The 26,812-nt window shown below is 36.7% G+C and overlaps 1 protein-coding gene across 1 annotated transcript in view; it reads left to right on the top strand.

Annotated features, from left to right (window-relative positions):
* LOC149300917 (cytosolic arginine sensor for mTORC1 subunit 2) overlaps positions 1-22,115 on the top strand; it is a 74,841-nt gene extending 52,726 nt beyond the window's left edge. The window contains exons 3-9 of the mRNA XM_089484648.1: positions 15,562-15,755; positions 16,475-16,607; positions 18,280-18,403; positions 19,295-19,405; positions 20,779-20,861; positions 20,989-21,083; positions 22,050-22,115. Of these exons, the coding sequence (XP_089340774.1) occupies positions 15,562-15,755; positions 16,475-16,607; positions 18,280-18,403; positions 19,295-19,405; positions 20,779-20,861; positions 20,989-21,083; positions 22,050-22,115 (806 nt within the window). The remainder of the gene's footprint in view (positions 1-15,561; positions 15,756-16,474; positions 16,608-18,279; positions 18,404-19,294; positions 19,406-20,778; positions 20,862-20,988; positions 21,084-22,049) is intronic.
* Positions 22,116-26,812: the final 4,697 nt, after the last annotated feature.

The following is a 26,812-nucleotide window of genomic DNA, read 5'->3' as shown; positions in this document are numbered from 1 at the left end:
GCATGCAGAAAATCTGTGCTTGTTAGTTATAAAGTAATAATATAACCAGCACAAATGTGATATAAAAAAAAAAACATGCTTGGGGCTTAATTTATTATATATTTTTAAATATCAATGTGCTTCTTTATTACTCTAATAAAGTATAACCATCTGTGGTTGTTTAAAACGTGTGATTTACAAGATATTTTGTTGTTTTATTATTAAGAACAATTCTGGTTTCAAGTAGTATAATCACAATAGGGATGTTGATGGTGATACATCCACTTGTTAAGAATTGTTCTTCATATGTCACCCCCGCTGATCCGCAAATCATTTTGTGGTTTGATCCGCAAAAGGCAATGCAAGTTGTTCTGTGTCGTAAATTCACAGCAGTAGGATGCTTTGGAGCTGTGTTTGATACCTATCATGTACTTGTTACAATTGGATGTTTTCTGATATTTTTGTGATTGACCACACATTTTTATATTAACTAATTTATTGACCCATTTCATAATTTGAAATTTTCCAGGCTTAGTTGTACAATTTATTAGTGGTGCTTATTTATAATATAACAATATTTTCCCATGTCATTATTTTTCTTGGTTCACATCTATAACAAGAACCTTTTTCAGGATATATATGGTATACATATCTATCTGTACACATGAGTATGTTTATATATTTTGTGTGCAACTGTAGATATGACCACTAGAGGCACTGGAATCAGATGTAGGCAAGTCTCTCTGTAGCATTGAATGAGACAAACATTTCTACTTTTTGAATTTATTTCTTAAAAATGCTACTTTTTATTTACATTTATTTTGGTTACAGAGTTTTTTTTGTAAGCCAGGATAGAACGCAAACTGAAACAGTTACAGCTGCTGTAAGCTTGAACCCTTATCTGATGACATTTTCCCCAGTATGCCCAAGCTCTCAAAGTATTTCTTCTCTTCCTGTGGATATCATCTTATAATGTAACTGTACTTACATTTTACAACATATCTGTTTTCGAAATACACATTAGCAAAGTTTATTGAATATCTCAAAATGTTTAGTGTGACTTTAAAAAATATATGTAATGCCACAGAGATGATTACATTTGGTAACCTGCGTTTCCTAACGTGGGATTGAAGAGTATTGCTTTGAGTCACAGCCAGATTAGCAGATGGCACCAGTTGTGTTGTTCCACAGATGGCTTCTTGCCCTTATGTTCTAGATTCCTGGATTTTCTGATCAGTGGATGCAGCAAAACATGCTACTGCAGTTTGGTAGGGGGTGTGGGTTGTAGTTTTGGCTCCTGCATTCCCTTGAAGACTTCAGTTGTCTCCCTCTTTTATGGGTGAACCAAAAGATCCAGCCCTCACTTGGTTTTACTGTAAAGGGAAAGAAGAGGCTACATATCCCCTTAGGCAAGCATAGCCCCAGAAAAGTAAGAATGGGGACCCCATGCCCTCATTGGAAAGTAGCACAGTCATCGTCCTCTTTCTTGACAAGATGAAGTTAAAAGCACAACAGCTCAGTGTTTACTATTAAGTCACATATCTCTTATCCACTGTATATAAAAAAGTGGTGCAATGAGAGAAACATGCATTCACTGGGGACAAAATTGTTGAACATAGATCCCTGTAAATACACTTCTGAAGGAAACAGTGACATGTATATACATAGTCAACCAATTTGTAAAGGAGCCTGACTTTCAACAAGGCAAGGAGATTGTATGTTTACAAACTATTTCTTAAATCTTTTCTCTGTAAATTGTTCAATTGCCAATTATACCATGAAACACAACACCGCACTCAAGCCAGGATCTTCCAAGCAGCTCCCTAGGGAAATAGCACTCCAACTGACCTTGAAATCCTAGCATGATTTGGCAGCGTGAAAGCTGCCTTCATGTTTTGCAGTGTTGAGTGTTAGTCAGCTGTCATCCATTACCGAATAAATGTCTGACACATGCAGTACATACCTTCAGTGAAAAACATGTTTTTCACATCCATCCCCAACAAATATAAACACTACGCGCCACCGCACCAAGATTTCTCCAAAGCCCCTTTGTAGGGTAACGAACAACACCCACTCTTTCAACTTTGTTTTTTTTTACTGTAAAGGCTAGTTATTGATTTCCTTGTAGAAGTGACTGCACAGAAAATAAGTACTCGGTACTCTTGCCATCTGCGAAGGTAATGCATTGGATTTATGTGTTTTTCTTGTGCGTCAGTCTGAAATCGCTCATTTTTCCTCAATTGATTTACGTTTTGAAATTGTGTAACAAGGGCCAACTCTGTGCTTCCAGATACCGACGATAAACATTCGTAAATACAAGTATGATATAGAACGGTGTTCTAAATTAATGTTAAAGGGTATTTTATTTGTGTGTGTGCCTCGATCATCGAGAAAAGGGCAGTATTCACCAGATTTTTCTTGTTTTTGTTAATTTGGGATCAGTTTGTTTAGATTTTTGTTTCTCAGAGACTGCTACCCATTGGCTGTTGGGCAACACCACCTGAAGTAGTGTGTGCGCACCCTTGGGAGCGTGCTTTAACATGCTTGCAATGCATTGTAAAGGGTTCATGATCCATCCCAGCTGACAGCTGCACAAGCCAAATGGCCATCACATTAGGATGGGTGAGGCTAGGGTTTCTTGAAGACGGTTTCATTAAAACTGGCTAAAAATGTTAATATTTCTCTCTTTTCGCTAAAAGCTTTATTTTTTCCATCATTAAATATTCCAGATGGCTCATGGAAATATAAATGGCATTCTGCATACAAACTGTTGCCCTGTTACATCAAGAATACAGTAACAATAATCACCATATTTTTTATGATTTTTTCCTAGCTAGATTGTTTAACCAGTAAAGTTGGCAGTTTTTATTGATGTACCAGGAGAAAATTGCATAAAATGAGTTATGGTTTAAGCAATCAGGGTTTGCATGCAAACTTAACCATATAATGTCCAGATGTCACAAAGTAGAATAATATCTTTCTGCCCTGTGATGTTTTGGGTTGCCAATTGCCTTTGTTATACATTGTACATGCTACTGGTTATTCAGGAAGATAGGAACTATACTCTTAATGTAAATTGAATATTTGTATACAGTACATAATGTTCTTTAGATATCACTGTAGCTCACAGGATTTTAGTTTTTAGCTTAGTTCTTAATGCATATATTCTCCTAATATTTTCTACTTTTTCATGTTATATTTCTCCAATAATGAATACATATATAATATACTGTATATATATATAATATATAGTCAAATGCATCAGCTACATTTATATCTGTTATCTGCAGTAAAGAAAATTTAGCTTATCATAATACATGGGAACTCTCAGGGTTTGACCAGGACCACTTATACGTATTGAAATGGTAATAAACAAATGCAACCAAGATGAACTACAGTAACTTACATTTTCATATAATACTACTAGTTTATTTTACATAATATGTTTATTTTTTCTCGTTTATCATAATGCCTTGTGGTAAATAATAGTGAGTGGCCCAGTCTTAATCACTTAGATGGGCATTCTGGGTAGTGAAAGGCTGTGGAGGAATGGACTTATTTTATGCACAGGGAGGATGTCCCCTTTAAGTGTAGGTAAATAATGATTTTCAGAAGAACAGTTATCAGAACCTTTTTGTTACCACATCAAGCAAATTATTACAGTGGGATTTTTGTGATGCAAAGCCTCAGTCAGCTAGTTTAGACAGTGGCAACCTACATGTCTGCAAATAACGGAAGTTTAGATAAAACCAACTTTTCTTTATTACTAAACTACTGCATACAGTACTGTATTTGATGTACAAGGGTTTTTTTTTACATGGGACTTCCCCTTTAATGCATTGTATTTGTGTATGAGAGACTTGTTTTCTTTTTTTTTTTATTAACCTATCAGCTTGTAAATATCTATATTTCTAAATTTGGCTCCAACATAATGGCTCACTAGGTATCCTAATAACATACAATGATCTTTGTCCCTTGAATATTGTGGGCCCATTAAGGCCAGAGGTCATTATTGATTTGTGAAACTGTCAGTCCCACAGCTGGATGAAAGTTAGACTTTCTATCCAAGAAGCAATCGTGTTGATAATGGAACATTGTATACTTTATTGACACAGTGGTGTTTTATCAGTCGCAATACAGCTCTTGCCAAATTAAACTGGACGTGATATGACAAGTGTCTTAACAGATAACGCCGCAGCGTTTAATATTGCTAAAAGTATTAAACCTACCTGCTTTTGTTTTGTCAAACAGTGTAATTAATTTGGAGATATTAAGTTTGAAAGGTTAATTTACGAAACGGAGATCAATGTCCGTGACACATTTGTGTTGTGCTGTAGCCTAGGCCAGACATCGGGCTTCCTACTCAGTCGCTCAATCTCTTAAGGATGCTGGGTGAATGTATACCCTTCAACAACCCTCCAAATTGGGTGTGGTGGGGAAGAGTAGAGCCAGCACAAGCAGGTCTTGTCCACCTGCCTATCTAACCTGAGGATCCACCTAGCTGTGCTCAGCTGCAACATCACAAAACTCCATTGATTTTTAGAGGTCCGTGGGCCAGCCAGTTCTAAACAGTCAGTTTAGAGCTACGTAAATGGGCCCCTGTAACTGCTCCACTCAGAGGCAGAAGAGGAGTAACAACACCCCCAAGGACTGCTATGGAGGCAAGCATATGCCATAATGTTACATCCTGAGGCTACCTTCCTTCTCCTCTAGTAGGGGAGACAGAGACTTGCAGATGCTGAGAACGGGAAGTTAAGATTGCTGTGGCAATGGTATACAAATGAGATGTTTTCTTTGTAGCTTTCAACACACATACTTATTTTAATTGGTAAACACCACTGTATAGGTTTGTTTAGTGTATGGAAATGTAAAACGTGGGATTTGGGGGAAGAGACAGATCCATTGTAAACAGATCCACTGTAAATAGTACAGTGGATGGGAGTACGTGCAAAAGTAAAGAACTGTGTGTACTGTGCAGAAGTGACTGCCATAATAGCTTCTTACAAATTAGAGTTCACTGTGTAGATACTTTGCTGAGTCTAGGATGGTGATACAGATAGGATAGTTTTCCTATGAAAAAGCTGCATTCAACCTTACACAAATAAAACATTCTAGTATTTTCTTTAGTAAAAAAATGCTTAAAAACAGAAATTTAAGGTGGAGCTGTCACAGAGCTCTCATACTTCTTTCCCTTTAAAGTAAATATTATGCAAGCTAATTACAGCATAAATTAGTATATCATTATTTTAGATCAATGCATGCTCTGTTTTGTACCAAGACGTTAGCAGCAGGTCCTGTAAGTAATGCAAGTTGCAGACTGCATGGATGCATCCTGGTGCCATGTGTTCTCTAGGTAGCGACGCACGCGCACTCAGCTATCTATGTTATGTAAAAGAAAACAAATTCATCAGACCACCTTCTTTCATCGCTCCATGGTCCAGTTCTTATGCTCGCATGGCCATTGTAGGCGCTTTCGACAGTGGACAAGGGTCAACTGTGGACTGGTCTGCGGCTACCTTTGATTCTGACCCCACAAGAGTTAGCCATTACAATTTTGCACTTGTCAAAGTCTCTCAAATCCTTACACTTTTTTCCTGCTTCTTACACATCAACTTTGAGGACGAAATGTTCACTTGCTGCATAATATATCCCACCCACTGACAGGTGCCATGATAACAAGATTATCATTGTTATTCTCTTCACATGCCAGTGGTCATAATGTTATGGCTGATTGGTGTGTGTATGTATATATATATGTATATATGTATATATATATATATATATATATATATATATATATATATATATATATAAATAGCCTTTTTGTTGTTTACCGCTATGCATCCAGCATTATAATTTAGTTCTGTAATATAACTAAATTATGGCTTTTGTTTCACTTGATCGATTCCATTAAAAAAAAAGCACTTTGGTCAGCAATGACTGTTCAGAGTAATAGAGAATTAGAGTCTGTGTTCTACACATCACAGAGTTTGATAAATCTCTCCATTAATGTTGATCTGCTCTTGCTTTAGGAGTTCATTCTGGGTTTCAAAAGCTTAACCAGTGCTGAACAGATTAGTTCCATGTAAACTGCTGGAAGGATTATGTGACACCAGTCCTTCCGCAGTAAAAAAGCAAACATTTAGTTTTCTAATAAAATAGCCATGTTCTACTAAAGTTTATTCAAGCAAATGTATCACCGTGTGCCGTGAATAAAATACTTACCTAGTTGTGCTGTTATGTAACGAGAGTTATGTCAATTCTGCCTATGCCAGAAAAACATTCTAAAATGTCAAAAAACACATTCTCTTATCTATTGTTTGCTATAAATATAGAAGCACTTAGTTATTTTTTGCATTCCGCTGTAAAACAACAAAAATATAACAAATATTCAAAAAAAATCTCCTTTGAACAACTTCCCTAGAAGGCCCGCAGGAACTTACCTAGAATGTTCCTTTGGGAACAGGGCCCTCCATTCCTCTTGTATCTGTATGTCAATTGCTTGTCATTTTGTACTTGTCATTATCTGTAAAACGTTTACCTTGTACAGCGCTGCTGAATCTGTTGGCGCTTTATAAATAAAGTATAATAATAATAATATACATTGCAGGTAGTGCTAAAGGAAAGAGTGATATTTACCTTCTGCACTGCCCTAGGCCTAAACCTGGGCAGCACCACCAGCCGACTCCGGTCCGCCGCTATACTTACTGCTGAGTATTGGGATATAATGTCTTGCTCCAAGGCAGAAATGCGGAGGTTGTGTGGACCCAACACTGCCCTCCATAGTCTTAGGCCATTTGGGGGATCTACTTTTTAACCAGCCAACTGTGGAGCCTGATCATGCAAAAGAGCGTCTGGCTGCCACCCCAAGGCCTAGTTGTCCTGGGCCCGTATACGCCAATGCTAAAGCAACTATATCGACCATCAAATACTGTCCAATAAAAAGCACTTTAAAATATGTATTTTTTACAATAATCCTTGTCAAAAGCATGCTGACATCACAGTTAGCAAGTATATTAATGTGCAGCAAATCATAATACCTACATGATGCACTGCTGGTAGATTTTTAACTCAAATGATCTCAAATGTCATAAGCCTTATATAACTTGATTTTTGTATGGGGGGAAAAAAATCATTGGGACTATTACACAAGTGTTACACAGGAACTCAACCATGCCCAGTGATTGGGTATCATAGTTGTTACCAACTGACTTACCAACAAAAAAAAAAAAGAGAACGTTCTAAATCCTTTACTTACAATATATATTTGCTAAAATATATATATATTTTTTTGTTTGTTTGGCAACCCTATAGGTTATCCAAATCATTTAACATTTAAATTCGTTCTATAAATTTTTTTTTTTTTAGATTAGTCATGATTTTGAGAGCATGTCTATATGATGTCAAGGTTTATCACCATGACTACCAAAACAGCAGTGTTGCCAAGCACAATCAGTACAAAAAAACAAACAAAAAACAGCCAATCTTAGTATTATGGATTATCTATGTAAATAGAAAAAATAGCTGTAGAATTGACCTCTCTATATTGGCAAAGCAGGTGTGATTTTGACACCAGACTACCAGTAATATTAAATAGTTATCTATTTGAAGTATCTCACCGTATAGATGTGTAACAGGCTTCCTTGGATGTGATTTATTTTTTTATTTTTTTTAATAAAATATCAAAGAATCATGTTTTGTTGTAATCATCTCTAAATGGATCTAAATGTTGAGAAGTGTGTTGGAGATCTCGGAGCTCGCAATCATGTATCAATTTTTAAAGCGTTGCATAGATTATTTTGTGTAAATAAAGCATGTTATTTTAGTTCTAAGGGAAATCATTTATAAGGTTAATAGCTGTTGATAGACAAAGTGTTTTCCCTTTTTAGCATCATTTCTACTCAGACCCTAAAACTAAAAAAAAAATGTATTCCTCCGACCATTTAAATGTTAGGAGGTGTGGGCATTTCTAAATGCGTGTACACTTTGCCATTGTCATTGTTAATGGTTCTACGAGGACACCATTCCCCGAGTTCTTTATTCTTCCAAACTCCAGCTGCCATTGCATTTCTTCCACTAGAGTATACCCTTATTGTCCCACCTTAATGACAACCCTGAGCTCAATTTAACTTCAAATCCCTACTGTTTCAAATTTTATTCTTAGGGGTATATTTACTTATCCTAGAGTTTGCTGGAGCTCTGAACATTTGTATTCCCCGATACCACTATGGATTATGAAGCCTTAGCTGGCCATGCATAATGTATGTTACATTGGTAACATACCTCCTGATACCTTTGTTTTAGGTGGTGCGGTTCCAGGTGTTCCTTGGTGGGGCATGGTTTTACTAAGACTTTTTATGTTTCTTTGTGACCACCAAATAGATATTTATGTAACAGGCATTTAACATAAGTGTAATATATTTTAATTACACTATTTAATTTATAAAAACCTTTTCTGCCATCTCTATACACATTATTCTAACATTTAGAGCTGGGATATGCTCATACACACCAACCCCAGTAGTGTAACTAAGGTAGGGGCATTCTACCACGGGTGCCACTCATCAGGGGGGTTCCCGCTGGGCAGATGTCTTTGAAAAAGGCAACAGATTATCTTGTAACCATCTACAGTCATCCAGGTAGATACTATTTTAAAGTATATATATATATAGGATACATTTCATTGGCGGTCACCATTGGCTGATTTATTGAAACAGTGGACTCTATTGTTGTATCTGTCCACCCAGGGAGAGAGAGATATGTGGAATGTTCAGTATCTAAAACTTTTTTTATCGGCAAAATATTTTGTTTGCCCACATTATTCACGTGGTATCTTATCAGATTAGCTTGATTTCAGTGTTAAAGCTCAATTGTTCTGAAAGAATGTTGAACTCATAAGCATAAATGGTCTTTCTTTACTGTGATCTGATGACTGGCAAATTATTGTTTTTCAAAAAAATGTATGGTTTTTACACTGTGACTTGCTGAAATATGTTTTAAATGAAAAATATGCAATGCAAAATGTAAATATTCCCAACAGCCTCCCTGTGTATTAATGTTCCTGTTTTCGGCATCCCAGCCTTTCTAGCATTCTGTTGTGTTCATGACTCGGCCACAATGAGGTATCTTATATTCAGATATGAGGCATGACAAGTTTAGATGAAGCATATATGCTTACAATATGCTAGTAGAGATTACGGCATGGACCAAAAACATACAATGCAGTCACTGAAGGAGGACAAACTGATAAATGCTAAGGTGCTGATTCAGAACAACTGAGCATGAAAGATACTTTGGGGTCAAACAACCATGTGCATGCTGTGTACATGAGTATGATATCAGTGAGAGACGTGATACAGGAAATATAGATGTGGTTGTTCTTTGCTTCATGCTGTTGAATTGCGTATTAGCACATAGAGGCAAATAAACCAAAATGGTTGTATCCTATCTCACCATACTACTTGGCATCCAGATTGGACTCAACATCAAAGATCTTCCATGAGATGGCTTATGAAAGGTAGTCCTAGTGTGCAGGGCAGTACATGTGCCAAGTGCCTGAACATTTATGGGTTTAGGGGGGGATAAATGGAGATTTTGGGTGGATTACATTCATAAGCAGCATTACTTTGTTATGCAATTTATTTAGAACATTTGCAGGAGCTTTTTACCCTTCATGCAAGTGACTTTAATTGTAATGCATCTGTTTATTAAAATTACCACTCTTACATAGGTGTTATATTTGAGACTCTGGGTCAAACACTGAGGGTTATCCAGGTATTGCAAAATTAAAATCTAAATCCTTAGATAAGCCTGTTTTATTTGTGATTTTACACTCCCATTCATTTGTGCCATTGTTACAAATACCTATGCCAGGGGTGTCCAACCTGCGTCCCTCCAGCTGCTGCAGAACTACATCTCCCATACTCCTCGGCCAGACCCTTAGCTGAGATGTAGTCCTGCACCATCTGGAGGGCCGCAGGTTGGACACCCCTGACCTATGCTTTCAGTTTCTTTCCATTACTCTTCTTCTATCACATCTCTTCTCTCACACAATCAACGAACACAGCTAACAGAATCCTCAATTAATACCAGCAGACTAGTCTTCCACCTTCACCTGAGACACTTGTTTTCTCAGCCTTTGTCTCCAAACCTTTTCTAGCGTCGTGCCTTGCCTCTAGATTATTTTAGGAATAGAACTCTTTATGGCTATAATGTCTCATTTGTTGTTTTTAATAACTTTTTACTACTGTTATTTAAAGCTGGCAAAGAGATGGTAATGAATACAAACTCTTTTAATATTTAGACTTGATGTAACTTTTGTATGATAAAAGGTGGCCTCTGTTTGTAGAATAATACTCAGAGAGACTGATCTTTACGCAAGTCATCTCAATCCACTCTTACACAAATAGCGTAATATGTTTTAATGCAATTAGCAGATTGCTTTAATTAGCAGAGACAATTTCCTACGGGAGAAGCCTGGTTTTATACATTTTGCATATGATTATAGGTCTTCATTTCAACATGATTGCCATGCAACTCAGTCATCTCATGATACACAAAACCTTTCATTTCTCTGCCTTCATCTAATGAGGTTTTTTTTGTCCGCTATAGCATGTATTGTGAAATTTTTATTTTTTATTTTTTATTTTTTTTTCAAGCCTAAATTAGGGAAAGAGGCAGATTTAGATTTGAACCCCTAATGATACAGTTGTAGGGAAATGCCCACAGCTCTACAGATGTCAGAGGGAAATTTATGAGGAGGATTGACATTCTCTATTTGTAATGCATCTGTTCCCCCTTTGGTTTTAATACTATCTTTTAATACTATCACGTATTAAATTGTATTTGCCATGTTCTGGCCCTAAACCCACCAGGAACCACCTAGCATTATCTGAAGTTACTGCTCCACTGTCTGCGATTATCTGAAGTTAACCTTTGCAGTAGTCATTTTTGTGGCTGCTAAGAAACTTCATTTTAAATACAAATTCTCTATTAAATCCTGAGGAAATATTAAAAAAAAAAAAAAAAGGTATATATTTCAGGGTATATGAATGTAAGCTTGCGAGCAAGGACCTCTTTCATAATGTATCTTTATTTTGTTAGTCTGTCAATTCTAGTTTTGTCATAAAGTTTGAATGTATATATTGTAAGAAATGCTGCATAAATTGTTTGCACTATATAAATTATATATATATATATATATATATATATATACACACACACAGTTTTCTGATGTGCTTGTAGATTGTGACACATTTTTCTCGATCACAGTTGTTAAATGACAGACCTCTAGAACAAGCCCAGTAAAGCCTTTTTGTATTTGTGACACAAATAAAAAAAAAAAACTGCAAAAAAGTAAAACACAATAGCAGTAACCTTATATGTATAATGAAAACAATGTACACCTTGTCTCCTTGTGCTCCAGGAATCTCATATGGCTTAAGCTGCTCCCCCCTTGCCTGACTTTTTACATATCGCCAGTAGAATATTTTTGGGTTCAAACAACAGAACCCCAAAATATAAAATTGGGATATTCAGCCGCATTGGATCCTTGAAGCAAAGGGGGTAGATAGTTTTCTTTAAGTAAGTAAAGATAGCACAGCTAGTTGTGATTTTATTTTGCAGCTTAATCTTGATCAGTTTTAGGAGTTGCAATTCAAAAGATAATATTAAAAATTATCTGGTCTGCTTTGAAATAGACAATTCTTGGCAAGGGAGATTGAGTACAGCAGAATGGTTACATGAGGGATGATAAATACCTTGTCTAAAAAAGATGAACGGGTGGGCCAGATGAGACAAGGACACAAAGTTCTGCTAGTACCATCCAAATACTTATTAACCCTCAGTATTTGATTAGGAGCCTTGAGGTTTCTCAGAAGTATCTGGCCAAATGAGCAAGTTCTTTACACCAAGGGCTATACAAAAAAATCAATACGAGAGGGCACCTAAAAGGTTTTGTGGTTGTAAAGGACTAAAAAACGCACCCGTAGAACGCTAATACTATTGTCGAGAGAATGGGTTCATCCTTTCAATGTAGGTCAATTAAACTTGCAAGTACCTCAGAAAAAAAAATTAACTTGCAATGTGATAACTGTAAATTAAGAAGGTGCCTTGTACCTGAGTGGAAATATATAGTATGCTGCAAAATGTAGCAGTTTGTTGACTTAAAAAATGATCTGTTGTGGAAAAAATACATCTCGTTTGCACCCTGGGACTTCTCCAAGTTGTGAAACTGAACTGGTGAGTAAGGCTGACCAGAGGAAAAGGCAGCCGTTTCATTTTTGTAAAAAAACTTCATGACAAGTATTTCATCCAGAAGAAAAAAAATACCCAGAACCGAGTTGAGTTAAAGCAGCCAAAGAGCTCTATATTCGCAAATAAACAGACATGTTTTTCAGCAGTCCGTTTACCTTAAAAGTTTTACTTTGATGTTACAAAAAAGGCTGTACCTTCTATAAATCTGTATGGGTTACACTTCATGCTCTTTATCAGTAGAAATACCTGTCCGAGAGTGAATTCTAACTTTGTAGACAGTGTTTTCCTGCTATGCCAACTGGCAGCGAGACATCATCATCTCCGTGTGCGTGATGTGGTGCAGACAATTGAGGTTGCATTGTTTCCTCTGTGGGTAGTCTTGTATCTATTGATCTACAAGAACCTAGGGGTTCACATAATGAAAGTGAAATGATAAACACCATATTAACACCTATGCTTAACACCTTCTAATGCAGACTCACACCCCTTAGTTTGTTCTTGCTTACGATTATTTAACTATTTTTTATTGCATATCGTTGACCTATATGGCCTGTATAATGAAAAATTTGGTTTCGTAAGCAATGGTCTATGATGACCATGACTTATATAAGTATATCAGCAGTTTTATATATACAATAACTATAGTGAACTAGCATACTGGATTTTAAATCTGTCAATAAATATTTTATGTAGTTTTGCCACACTTTTAAATAGAAATTACCGCCAAAAACATTTCCAGCACTTAGGTTAACTAAGTCTATTTCTCTATGCCTTTTGTTTAGCTATCAAAATAAGCGTTATTTAATCTATTTCCTGCTCCTATCTTTTTTCTTTTTGTTGCTACAATTTTGTCAACTACAATCAGCAACCTAACAATGGGGTAGAGACAACTTGGTGGGAATGAATGATCATTATACCTGGGAGCTTCTGGCGACCCGGAGGATTCGGGTCTTGACCCTGAGAAACGGTGCTCACCCGGCAATCTCTGGGTCAAACCCGGGGAGTTCCCAGGTATGATGATCATGCCAATCCACACAACAGGAAGTTGGATATTATGCTGTTGTGTAATATTTCGTTTTGAGATCAAAATTTTCCACAGGCTATTACAAACATAGAGGTATATCATATTGATTCTATAATATACAAAACAAAGCAAGAATTCAGCGCATACCCACCGAATACCATTTGTAAATGACAGAATCCCCAATAATTGCGCCTTAGAATAGGGATTTACAAATGGTATTTGCTGGGTATGCGCTGAATTCTTTCTTTGTTTTGTGTATTTATTGGTGATTATTGTTGTAGCAGCAACTCAGGAATCTGAATATCTATGCCTTTTTATGCTTTTTAGGTTTTTCATATATATATATTTCATATATATATATTTTTTTTTTTTATTTTTTTTTTTTGCTGTTCTACAATATGCCTTATACGTTAAATGTTTTATTCATCTTACAAGTTATCAGATAAATTATGCTTACGGTTATGTCTTCTGTGTAGTGGAAAACACTGGAGGTCTATTTAGTCTAGTTCATCTTGCCTTTTACTGTAACAAAATTGTGTTGGCGGTATATTGTTTAAACTATTTTCCTAATAGAAGTTGAGATATGTGGCAGGGCTAGCATATTAGTTACTTTACATGCTTCCCCACAAGGCTGTCAAACCATCAGCTTCCACTAGAGTGAAGCAGTAACAATGTAGAATTTGACAGCAGATTAGAACCATTCGGCCCATCACCATAACTTCTAAGAACAGGAAAGCTTTTAAAACACACACACAATCTTATATATTTTGATGAGTTATGGAGAAATGATGGATCTATTTTTATATAACCTTTTCTAACAGTAGTAGATAAGTTTAGGTTTCTATTTTAAAGCCAGCATTTTTAGCAGATGAAATTGCCATGTTACTCATTGTGCTTGGATTGTTCCCTGATGTTGGTGCTGACTGCTAGCACTTTACCCAGCCTAGCAACGAGATATTTTCCTTCAATCTGCTCAGGGAAGTGAATTCTAATCTGAACAATCTTCTCCCAGAGACGTACAATGAGGAGGAGGTGGTGGTTGTAACGCAAGGTCAAGATGTCTATTTTTAAAATAAGATGTTTTTGGAAACTATTTGAGCATGTTTTGAATGTTTATGCTCACTAATGATGGATTAGCCAGAGGCTTGTTCTCATCCGTTAATAGTACACCACGTCGCTACAAAATTAATAAGAGGAAATAAAAACATTGTGATTCACTTTTCGTTTAATTCCGTTTGATATTTTGTAAACATATTGGTATGAAATCAAACGAGGGTGTGCCCATTTGCAGTATGGTTACAAGGCCTTAGTCTGTCTTGGTAGTATATTACTCTACTGCAGATGGACAAACTACTTACCCCTAGTGTGTAGTGGTTCTGCCTGTATACAACATGCTTCCCATGCTTAATCATGGACAGCTTTATTGTCTAAGCCTTGTGTCAGGTTTACTAAATTTAAGGGCGTGTTGACATGTTGGGTACTGTTAGAGAAAGTTGACCTCTTTAGGAATGTGGGGAATTTACTCCATCGGAAATCAAGCATGTTGTCCTAATGGGAAACTCCATATCTTGGTTAACAATATATCTCACTCTCATTAAAGCAGGTTTGGGATTGCAGAAGTGGTTACCCACTCCATTACCACTGATATGGTGCGCTGGACTGCACTGTAACCTCAGCTCTCTTTCTTGTTTTCCCTGTCTTTATGGAAAATGCACTACTTGAAACAAACTTGCTGTTTTAGCTTTCCTTCGATCTCAGTAAAATATTAAGATATGTACAGATGTGAAATAAATGTCTGGCTTGCTTGTTTTTTTCTTTTTTCAAATCCCCTTGTGCTGTATCACTTCTCTCTAAACAGGTTTAATATTACCAGGATGACGAAACAAATAGATACCTGCCCAACCCTGTCTAGTCATTATAATGGAATTTTAGTTTGTTTTGCTCTTGTTTGTTTTCAGCTGGTCTGATCTTTTTCTGTAGGTAATGAGTTCACTGTATCGATGCATGATGGGAACTAACTTGGGATAATACGATTATTACAGACAAACCCTTATACGCAGTTAGTGACCTTCCGTGCCTGGGGCGCATATCTGCTATTTACTACTTACTGGAAGATGTAATATGTAATTATTTAGACATTTGTTAAGCTGTACTGTTTACTCAGGTATAATATAAATGCCTGGCACATTGGGTGCATCCATATTGCATAATATGTCTGTCGCATCTGATGCATTAATTTTTTGTCACCACAGTTGACCTTTAAGTGGAGGTGCTGATATTTTTGTTTTCATTTTTTATTCCAGAGCTTCCTTCCTCTGAACATTTGAGTGTAGCTGATGCAACATGGCTGGCTCTCAATGTGGTTTCAGGAGGCGGCAGCTCCTCGAGCTCCCAGCCTATTGGAGTAACGAAAATTGCCAAATCAGTGATTGCACCGTTGGCAGACCAGAACATCTCAGTCTTTATGTTATCTACCTATCAAACTGACTTTATTTTGGTAAGTCTTGTTTTTAAGATATTGTTTTAAATCTACTTTTATGTTTTAACGCGTTTTTCTACCATTTGATATAACAGACTTTTCATAATAAAGGGGTTTTTAGGCATTGATTTTAGTGTTTTACATGGTAAACCAAGTAGTGATGATGGTTCACCAAGCCAAAGGGACTCTTGGCAGTTACAGTCCTGGTCATAGATGCCTTTTTTTTTTTAAGCAGTCACACTCATACAACACTGCAAATAAAGATAATAAGACACATCTTCTCTATTACCATCCTGCATGCCTTCACATTTCACCATCACCCTCCCCTACACACATACCCTGTAATAGTAAACAAAGTGTTACGTCTCTAAAAACTGGTCTCAAAAGAAACCCCTATCTGTCCTTTATCCACTTTATTACCCCCACTTCTTCACATTCTTTACTTACATAAATGTGTATATGAGTGAGTGTAAGTATATCAGTGCATGGCAAAAGAAGTGGTTTTGTTTTTCCCCCAATAAGGTTGTCTTATATTCAAACCTTTTTTTTCTTTCATTAAGATCCAAAGTATGGGGGGGGGTCGCCTTATAATTGAGCAAATACGGTATTATTTGTAATACTAGTTTTATTGTGTAGACTGTATGTGACCAGTTCAGATAATAGTAGCAGGCAGAGCATTTGCCTTTGTCTATGGTGACACATTATCCATATTTGTACTTTTTCAACCTGTCTTTCAGGTACGCGAGAGAGATCTGCCTTTTGTGATGCACACTCTAGCAGCAGAATTTACAATCCTTCAGGTGATAAATGGAGAGACTGTGGCAGCTGATAACCTTGGAATAACAAATGGATTTGTGAAACCTAAGCTTGGTAAGAGTCAAGGCGGGAACTGGTCTAGATCCATGATCCCAACTGTGCAACCACATTTTAGAACAACCTAGAGGTACAGGATATCTTTACAGAGTCCCCTTGCCCGCTGTAATTCTAGCACTAAACCGTCTAGAACGACCCTGAGGACCAGCATTCAAGAGCGTGCTCGTTTTCTAAATGAATGTTGTATGCTAGCATTACAGAGCCACACTGCTATTAAAACTGCTTATTTAACAAAAATAGTTCATGGAACTTTGAGAGGCCGTTTATATTCAAAAATTTTGATTTTTACATTGGAAGTTGACATTATTGTCTTTGTATATGCAACTACAAAATTGGGCATTTTAACAAAAGTAGCAAATGGCAAAAATTTAAAGTGACCTAATTATTGTCTGTTCTTCAGCACTGTGTAGGCTTAAGGTTTCCATTTTCTATATAATGTCCCATGTTTGTTAATGTCTGATGCATAGGAATCTAGGATTGACTGGAATCTGTAGCTGGGTATGGGGGGAAACTGGGATGTCCTTTAGCTATGACCCTTTCCAGGCTGTTCCTAAATAGAAAAAATTGTCAGCCATATCCAGCCAGAAGAACGTTAGCTTACACATTTGCATACTGTTACATGAGGCTGAGAGGCAAAATTCTAGAGGATAGAATGTGGGGTAATATAGGATTTACTTGTGATCCAAGCCACATGCTGATCTTATGTAAGGATTATTCTTTGGAAAAACAACTTTACAGATGTATTTAGTGTCTATTGGAATACAGTATTATAACATTAGTGTGATGTGAAAAAAGAGTACAAATCACTTTTCTTTCTTCCAGCTTTATAAAATTAATTTCACATTTCACAACAGGTTGTAACTTTGCTTAAGTATCTGGACAGGTTATAAAAGTTTGGGCTACTTTATTATTGTAAGGACAGACACCCTTCCAAAGACAGATGACATTAACCCCCTACAACATTTCAGGATTCCAAATCAGAACACCTCTGCATGGTTAGAGGTAGGAAGGGTTGTGTGGTCAGACCTGTGGGTTATTGAGCATACCCCCATAGGTCTGACCACACAACAATTCCTACCTCTAACCTGAGCGGTCTGTGCTGCAATAGCATAAGAGGATCTCCCCAAATTGCCCAAGTTCCCCCTTCAGTGACAGCTTGTATTGAAGAATGAGGCATCGTATTATATGTATCCCGGTGTGTGTGTGTGTGTGTGCCCGTGCGCTCGTATCTGGGTGTGTAAGTGTGTTTTAGTGTGAGTGTCTGGTTGTGTTAGTATGAGTGTCCTGGTGTGTGTGTGTATTTGTGTTAGTGCGAGTGTCCAGATATGTTTATGTATGTGTGTGTGTGTGCCCCTCCTGAAGTGAGGCTCTCGTTCCTCCCATGATACTAAACTAAAGGAGTTTTTAATCCTTCTTTTAATATGCATTGGGCATGGTCTAGGATTATCTAACTGTTCATCAATATTCCAATAGACATATGTATGTAATAAAGGACACTACAGCACTGCAACTGTTTATTTTTATGCCTGTGGTTGATTTTGTGTGTAGTTTAACCTGTGTCTTACCAATGTCTATTTGAAAATATTTGAGTTGTTACATTTACATTTACAGAATTTTAATCTGTCCCAAGGTTATCGTTGCTAAATGTTTGTTCATTTTTGTTTTCTAGTCCAGAGGCCTGTTATTCATCCACTTTCCAGCCCCAGCAATATGTTTTGTGTTACTAGCCTGGATCCCTTTACCCTTCCAGCTGTGACTACACTCCTAATGGATGTTATGTTTTACTCCAATGGGTAGGTGGTGAGACTTAAGTGAAGACTGCATCATTGCTATCTTCTCATAAACACTTTTATCATTTAATATTCACTATTTTAGATTGGTAAAAAAGCAAATAGTAACATAACTGTACTGTTCCTCTCATGTTCAGTTTATGTTCCAGATAAGAACAATACAAATGTATGGATTAACAGTTCATTAAATGTGCTTTTCCACTTAGACAAACTAATAATTTCCCTATCTAGTACCTTAAGCAAATAAAATGTTGCTTTTCTGTCTTTTTTTTTGGTTGTCTTTTCTTTTGTGAAGGTTTAAGCATATACAAGTAGCACATGTGGATGCCAGAGGCAAGTGGTAATGTGGGACATGAGAGAGATAGACATTGTTTGATACAATACCAGTTCAGATAAAAATGATTAATTGGTCTTAGGCCGTACAAGAGTCTGTTTCTGAAATTCCAGAGGAGCTATAAGTGGTCAAATGCGATAAGGGCCTGTAGAGAGTTGTTCCAACAATATCTACAGAAAAGTTCATTTCAAGGAGTACGTGTTCATCAGTCTAATGATTGACTATAAGATTTAGCAGGGAGACATCACCTTTATATTTAACAGGCAACATATGATTGGTTAGTTTTGGTCTAAGCATTTTCGATAAATACATATGTTAAATAGCAGATTAAAGCTTTGAGGAAACAATTGTTTACCAGATTCCATATTCTTCATGTACTATTTATGAACCTCTTTGGTCATTTCTAAATCCACTGACTTAATATGTATACTTTGTCAAACTAACTAGTTTCACAATGTGTAATGCATATTATTGCCAAGTTATTGTATTTGGTATTGTTTGCAGGTGGTGCTAAACAAACTAGCATTTATTGAGATCCAGATTTCTATATTTATTTTCAGAGTAAAAGATTCAGTAGTTGGCAATGAAGAGTCTGGTCATATCCGCTTTTTCTCCTTCTCTCTCATTGAGGGCTACATCTCTTTGGTTATGGATGTTCAGACACAGAAGAGGTGAGGACCACTTTAAAGCTCAAAGGTGCCCAGTGGATGTCCTCACAAATCAGATCATCTACAAGAAATCTTAACATTTGAATGAAAAAGTCTCTGACCAAAACCTTGGGTTATCATTATATATATCTGCAGACCAAGTAATGTGATATTTTAGGGTGGCTTTCCCTGCTCCATGTCCCATGGAAAAATATTTTTTCCTTTGGGGGATTATGTTCAATGCTGTAAACAGTATTGCAGTTTACCACTGAAGACACTGGTCTTATTTAATTTTCTTAGGATAATTACCTTTTATCTGCACATCTGTCATGTGATATTTGGATATCTGCATATCTGTCATGTGTCATGTGATATTTGGGTTGCTTTCCCTGCTCAAAAACCACACTGAGCCATTTCTTGATCAGAGATCAAGGACACTGATGTCACACTGCCAGCTCTCTCCAAAGGTGGACTGGACCGCCCGCTGCTGGTGGAGTAGGGCCGTTTGGGGGGGCTCATGGATCTCCCGCTAACTGGCTGAAAATAAAGGACCCACAAGGTCCTGTTTCACTGCTCCCTTGCTATGCGTGCCAGCAATCGATGCTGCATGCCAGGAACTGTGAAAATGTCCACCATTAACCATGTTCATGATGGCAATGAACTCCCTCCATAGACTTTAACAAGAGTTTCTCTAGGTGAGCCATTCTAGTGTTTACCATAAGGCAGTGTAATAAGGAGCGAGTGTGCTTATCTAGTAGATTGAGCTAAGATAAGAGAGCTAGATCACATACAAAAATAGAAAATATTCCAGTATTTAGTAATATAAAATGTTGCTGAGCGTAACCCTTTAAGTTTATGCAATTGTGTTCTTTACCACAAGACATTATAATGAGGATTCATGCTGTTTGTCTAGTAGATTTGGCTAAAATACTATAGCTAGAACATATACACATGACTAATATGCAGTTATATTATGCAAAACTGGAACAGCCCGATATTTTTGAAAACTTGTTTTTAACCACATGACTCTTTGACTTCCCTATGAATTTTAAAAGTCCAACCCCAATTTAAAGGGTTGAAGCAAAGCATCGTGGAAGCTGTTCCTTGGTCCCCACTGCCATATTTATTTTCTCCTTGTGGTAAAAAGGAAATGGTGCACTTTGTTTGCTCGATATTTACATTCTTAGATTTCCATCTAAGAAAATCACGACATTTGTACATGACAATATTTACTTGCATAGTAGCATATGAAATATGTGTACCTTTTAAGTTTTGAGTGTTTACTTTCAATGTACCAGTAGTTCAGTGGATTAAATTTAGAAGTATAATAATATCATGTTGCGTGTTTTTTCATTGAAGGGTACACTTTGTATATAAAAGTGATGTCTTTTATTTAGGTTCCCTAATAACTTGCTGTTTACAAGTGCATCTGGAGAGCTCTGGAAGATGGTTCGCATTGGTGGGCAGCCTCTTGGATTTGGTATGTTTTTAGAAAATTCTTGCTATTAAAAAGCTAGCCTCAGTGTTAGTACGCCTTTACCTTTCATAGGATAATTGTCTTTTTTTTTTCTTGCAAGTCAGGTATTTAAATATTTGTATTTTTGTAGATGAATGTGGAATTGTTGCCCAGATCTCAGAACCTTTAGCTGCTGCTGACATACCAGCCTATTACATCAGCACCTTCAAGTTTGATCATGCACTGGTAAGTGTCAGTCTGCTTGTGGTGTCTTTCTGGACAACAGGGCTACAACAAAAGTGGTACAATCACCATAGCAACCAATGGAATATCAATGCTGATTGACAAATCTGGGAAGTTCCCAGAGGGAGGCACTTTGGAATGGGTGAGGCTAGTCATGTGTAGTGCCAGTGCTACCCCTAGATAACCTTTGGTGAATGGAGAGTGGCCATGGCCAAGTGCTGCTCTCTTTTGCTCAGAGAAAAGAATAAATTGAACCAGAGGAGCAGGGCTTATCCCAGAGACTCCACTTTTACCACTTTTCTGTTTATATTATTGTTTAATTATTATCATTATTATTTATATAGTGCCACCATACTCCACAGGACTGTATAGTGGGGTACACAAACCCCCATATAATGATTTCAGCATTAAGATTGAATAACAAATTTTAGCACCCTGGCCGTTTTGGGCTACTGTACATCTAAACATTTCAAAAATATATTTTTATTTCAGAGGTTGTGGTCATAGATATGACTGGAGGGTGGGCCTTACTTAGATTTTCATGAGCCTTTTTTATTGGTTAGCTATTGATATTTAAGACATTTGGAAGACAAACCATGTATTTTATTTACACTATTGCTAAACACACTCTTTCTAAACACGTTATTGTGTAACACATCTATCACCCCATCAAGGATATCTTTTTATTATCCTAGTTTACCTGTCATTTCAGGAGGTTGTCTGTGAATCATCACTGAGCCATTTTTCATTCATGCACAAACATTCTCTTTGGGCCAACATGTTTTTAACATAATTTCTTGCAAAGCTGTAAGAGTAGCATTTTCTGGGCTCTCATATAAGGCTAATGAAGTTATTATTGTGTGCTCCCTTATAACATTGCTAATTAGAATCAACAGGTTAATGCATTTTAATTACCGTGTTAGTATATGAATGATTTGGCAATGATTTCTGTTCTGTTTCGTTCTGCAGGTACCTGAGGAAAACATCAATGGTGTAATTAATGCCCTCCAATTCAGCCAAGCAGAAAAGCATTAGAAATATTTCCGTTTGGCTCTCTTTTCATTATCTTTGCAGTATTTCACAAAAATTTTAGTCTCCGGAGGTGCCATGAAGAATGAGAGAGATTGAAATGGAATTGAGTGCAAAAATGTTTTCGAGTTTAACTTTCTTTTATTTACGAGCGGTTTCTCTTATGTTTAGTTTCCAAAGTGATCTGTAACCTTCTTGCTAACTTGGTAAAAAGAAAAAAAAACATAAAAGAAAAAGCTAAAAAAAAAAAACTTTTGCACAGTTGCATTAGGTATTACCAAGATCCAGTGAAGCGTGGGTTTATGGATGGCTATTGATTTATGATCTGCATCAATTACATGTGTGAAGGATTCATTCGGAATGCGTTACAGTGGAACTCTTTACCAAGCCAGAATGAATGAACATCACACAGGGGTAAATTATATTGCACTGTATTAACTGTTCAAATGGAATCGGACTTGCTTGAAGATTGTAACGCAACAACTAGTTCTGTGTATTTGAATAGGTCTTTAGCTTCTTAACCCTGTCATGTCTGGAGAAGCAATATTTTGCAGGCTGCTCCAGGTTAAAGATTGAAGGTGTTCATTGAAGCACATAATATCCATTGTGTCCGTTGGTTACTTACAGTTTCCATGTTGAGATAAAAGAGAGGGTGTATTGGCAGCTTTGTATAAATATCTGCACCTTCATTCTGCTTACCCCTTTTCTTTATTTGCGTGGTGAACTGTGCTGTTTACGTGATTAATTTTGTTTAAGCCAAAATAGCCTCTCTCCAAAATCATGCAACTTTTGAGTTGCTTTAAACATTATCTTTAAGGTAACAAAAACATGCTTGATGACAACAAAATCTAATCTGAGCATTCAGGGCCTGAAAGAACCTCTGCATGATAATAGTTTATATCCTGTATAGTTAATCTTGAATTTTAAGCTTTTTCAGATTCCTCATCCAAACCCTTCACTGTCCTGCTCACTGTTACACTACAACTTGTAGAATAGTAATTATTATACTGTAAAAGCCGCCTTTATAAAATCAGGTGTACATAACCTTATTAAAGCTGCACTACCAATTGGTAATATCAAGTTTGGATGTACCTTATACGGTAAAAGCTAAAGTCTGGTGATCATCAGCACTGAGCTACTAGGTCACAAGTTGACTAAATGTCTGCACTCCCACTCATGTAATATGAGGAATATGCCTTTTTCCCCCAAACACCTGTTGATGGCATGATGACATTAATGCTCCTGCCATGGGGTCTAGACACTGCACTGTATACCCAGTTTGTTTGCTACTGAATAATGATAGTGGTCTTCTGATTATGTGTTCACCAGTTAATCTCCCTTGGGCGAAAGCATGGTTTTAATAATATGCATACTCTGCTGGCTGATACAATGTGGAAATCATATGGTGTGAAATTAAGCACATACCATTCTACAATTTTTGCCTGGTTTAGCCTTGTTTTGAAGAGTGTTAGGAAACAAAATGTCAGATGTCATTTAAAATAAAATTTTGTGTATTAGGGGAAATTCACATCCTGCATTGAAAAACCAAAACGAATAGGCAATGATAAGTAGTCACTGTCTGCCCATTAATCGTATTAATGGAAACATGACTGTAAATTGTAAGAATAAAAAAGAGGACATGGTACCTCGTTGAATCTACTGCCAGTGAATGTAATTGATACACATGTTAAAGGTGTGTGTGCCAACACTTTGTGGACACGCTTTTAGGCCGAGGGTCAGCTCCCCCAGATGTTGAACTATGAATCCGGCAAGTTAATATGTGTTCATTTATATTGTGAAAACATTATTGCTATTGAAAGAGTGCCTGTGACTTCCAATATACATGAGGCCCACATACAACATGTACATATTTACTTTATTTGAGCACAAAAACCTCCTTTATGGTTTTGGTTATCAAAAATCCCTGTTATTATATACACACAAATAATATTCTATTACCAGCACAGATCGCTTGCTCTCTTTGCGCTGGTATTAGGGACAGCCATACATTTATTCTGATTATTCTGCACTCTCAGATCATATAATCCTTACGCTGGTCATGCACATAATGGTAATTGAACATACTCAAATACATTTTATTTATTTAGTTTTATTTGTCTTAAGTTACTTTCATCATTGTCAAATGCATCACAGAAGCTCTGTTCTTTTTGGTGGTTTTTGTGACAAAGTAAAGCTGGACAGTAAAATCTATTCTTAAGCACACCTACATGGAGGAAATTAAGTATTTTACAGTTTTAGCATTCATGGATATTTCTGCACAAGCAACTGGCATCAGTTTAAATAACTTTGTAAGTGATTATTCTAAGTGTGCTCAAGTTGGCTTTTTAATATTTTTGGAGTATTTAAGGTTTGAGAAACCATGGTGCAGTTTTGATTTATAGCTTGTATTATATAGAGATCTCCAGGAAACACATGCCTTTTTCATGTAACATATACAGACTGCTGTGAAATGTCCTTTAATATGCACGGTTCAGTGACATTTCAGAGTAGAATATTATATCACTCTGCCAAAGACGCTCTCTAAGGAACGTTGCATAGGAGAGTGGGGGGTGAATTGTTGCTGTTATGTTTGTGCACCAGCAAGCAGTATATTCTCCTTGTTTAGTTGCTGCCGTGAAGGAGCATGAGATAAGATTACTTGAATCTGGCAGCAACCTGTCTGAGCCTTAACAGAATGAAACAAAATGATAGCTTTTATTTTTGTAAACATTGCACTCAGGCCATTTGTTGATGTAGAATGTGTGCTATGTTTCTTTTAAAGATGAAACCTGTTTTCAGTTCATGGCATTGGTCTTGGTAGGTAGACACTTTGACTCCTTAAAGAGAAGATTCCCATGATATTTAATACAGGTGTATATCTTGTAGAGGACCTTGAATATGTTTTATTTTGATTAAGGAGAGTATAGTGGGGGGTTTCCATTTGGTACTTTTGTTTGTTGGGGAAGGTCATAAGCTACCATTGGCCACCACTATCTTGATGAACTATTTCATAAAATCATGAAATGGTGAATCTGCCAAATTCCCCGACACAGAGGGACAGAAGAGTTGCCTTGAAGTTTTAATGCCGCTATTGCTCTAATGCTAAGCCTTTTAGCGAGTCTTTTGCCTCTTTCTCCCTGTCCGTTTCTGTGTCTGTGTTTATTTTGCTACTTCTCCTGGAAGCAGGAGTGAGAGAAAGAGATTGACACTTTTGGGTCTATTCACCATTGTGTCTATTCAGAGTTGGCAGGGGAGTTGTGGTTTTAATCACTTGATTTTGTACATTATAAAGGGCCAACCCCAGTGAGCTTCTGCTGCAGGAAGAGCTTGGTATGCCTTATATAATGCATAGTTAAATTAACCATTCAATTATGCCTTATACAGGGCGAGCTCAGCACTTCTTGCAGGAGAAGCCCACCAGTGTTGGCCCTTAATAGTGTAAGGGAGTTGGAACAAGAACTATCATGCCAACTCTCCTGAATAGACATCTTTGTGTGTCAGAACAGAAATTCCAGTGGCAACTTTTCAAGAACAAAACATTGTCATGCCATCTAACTGTAGTTTACATAGACAAAAAACAAAAAAATATGTAATTTGAGATGGAGTGGCCCTTTTAATCACAAATACAGTCACATTTTAACACCAGCATTAATCTAGAGAAAAGGCCAATATTAATCATCTGGTTGGCTGAACAACCAGATTTGTATAAAGATTTTTTAAAAACAGATTTGCCCCTTAAGTAAATAATAACCATTGGAATAAAACTAATTTCTACATTTTAACCCTCATTTACAATTTGCCATTAAACAGTGTATAGAGCGTGAATTATTTATCTTTACATTGTGCTAGCTATTTGCCAAGCAAATGTATAGGCAAAAATGTTTTATTGAAAAAGAACGTAGCTATTATCTGTATGATGTGACATGTAAATGCTTATTTGTTTCACAGTGCAGATAGAGTTGTGGATGCCCAAGGATGTTGTGGCTATTTTGGCTTCATAGTGTAATGATAAAATTGTATATGCTACCTGAAACACGGCTGCTTTAATTACTGAATGCATCATCCTAATCATTGATTGTGAGCTGGGGTAACATGCAAAGGTCAAATGTCTATCAATTGCTATAAAAACATTTGATATTATAGAACATTTTCAACAATGTTCAATGGTCTTGCACCAAAGAAATTATCCATACAGACAGTTCTTTAGGTACATGATATTTAAGTTTAAACAGCCAGTTCCATACTGCCCCTCGATGAGATGCTGTGTCTGTGATGCTGTTGTACTCCATTCCATCATATGCTATAGGTAAAGGTGGCACACAGGCGTATTCTAGTACTGGGTCTCCTGAATTTATTGCTGTCATCATCACAACAGGTACTGAATAGCACAAAGTTTAACATCATTGTACCTGTAAACATCACTATGTCTGTTTGGGACACATGTGAAGTTGTGGTTTTCTCTGTAGCATTGCAATTTTATGTTCTTACAAACCATAGAACAGAGGGCAAACTGTAAGTGTATAAGGTTAGGGGATCCCTTTCATAAGGCTTCCATAAATAATGAAGTCGGCAGACAAGTTCTAGTTTAATTTGACCTAACTCTTAAACGTGAGTGAATTACCTGAATTGATATTTATTAAATATCAATTCAGGTAATTCACTCACGTTTAAGAGTTAGGTCAAATTAAACTAGAACTTGTCTG

The sequence above is a fragment of the Sceloporus occidentalis genome, unplaced genomic scaffold (genome assembly GCF_023333645.1).
Source record: "Sceloporus occidentalis isolate IW3139 unplaced genomic scaffold, rSceOcc1.0.p SCAF_22, whole genome shotgun sequence".
In the NCBI taxonomy this organism is placed as follows: domain Eukaryota; kingdom Metazoa; phylum Chordata; class Lepidosauria; order Squamata; family Phrynosomatidae; genus Sceloporus; species Sceloporus occidentalis.
The sequence above is the reverse complement of the archived record's forward strand: the minus strand, read 5'-3'. Positions and strand labels throughout refer to the sequence as shown.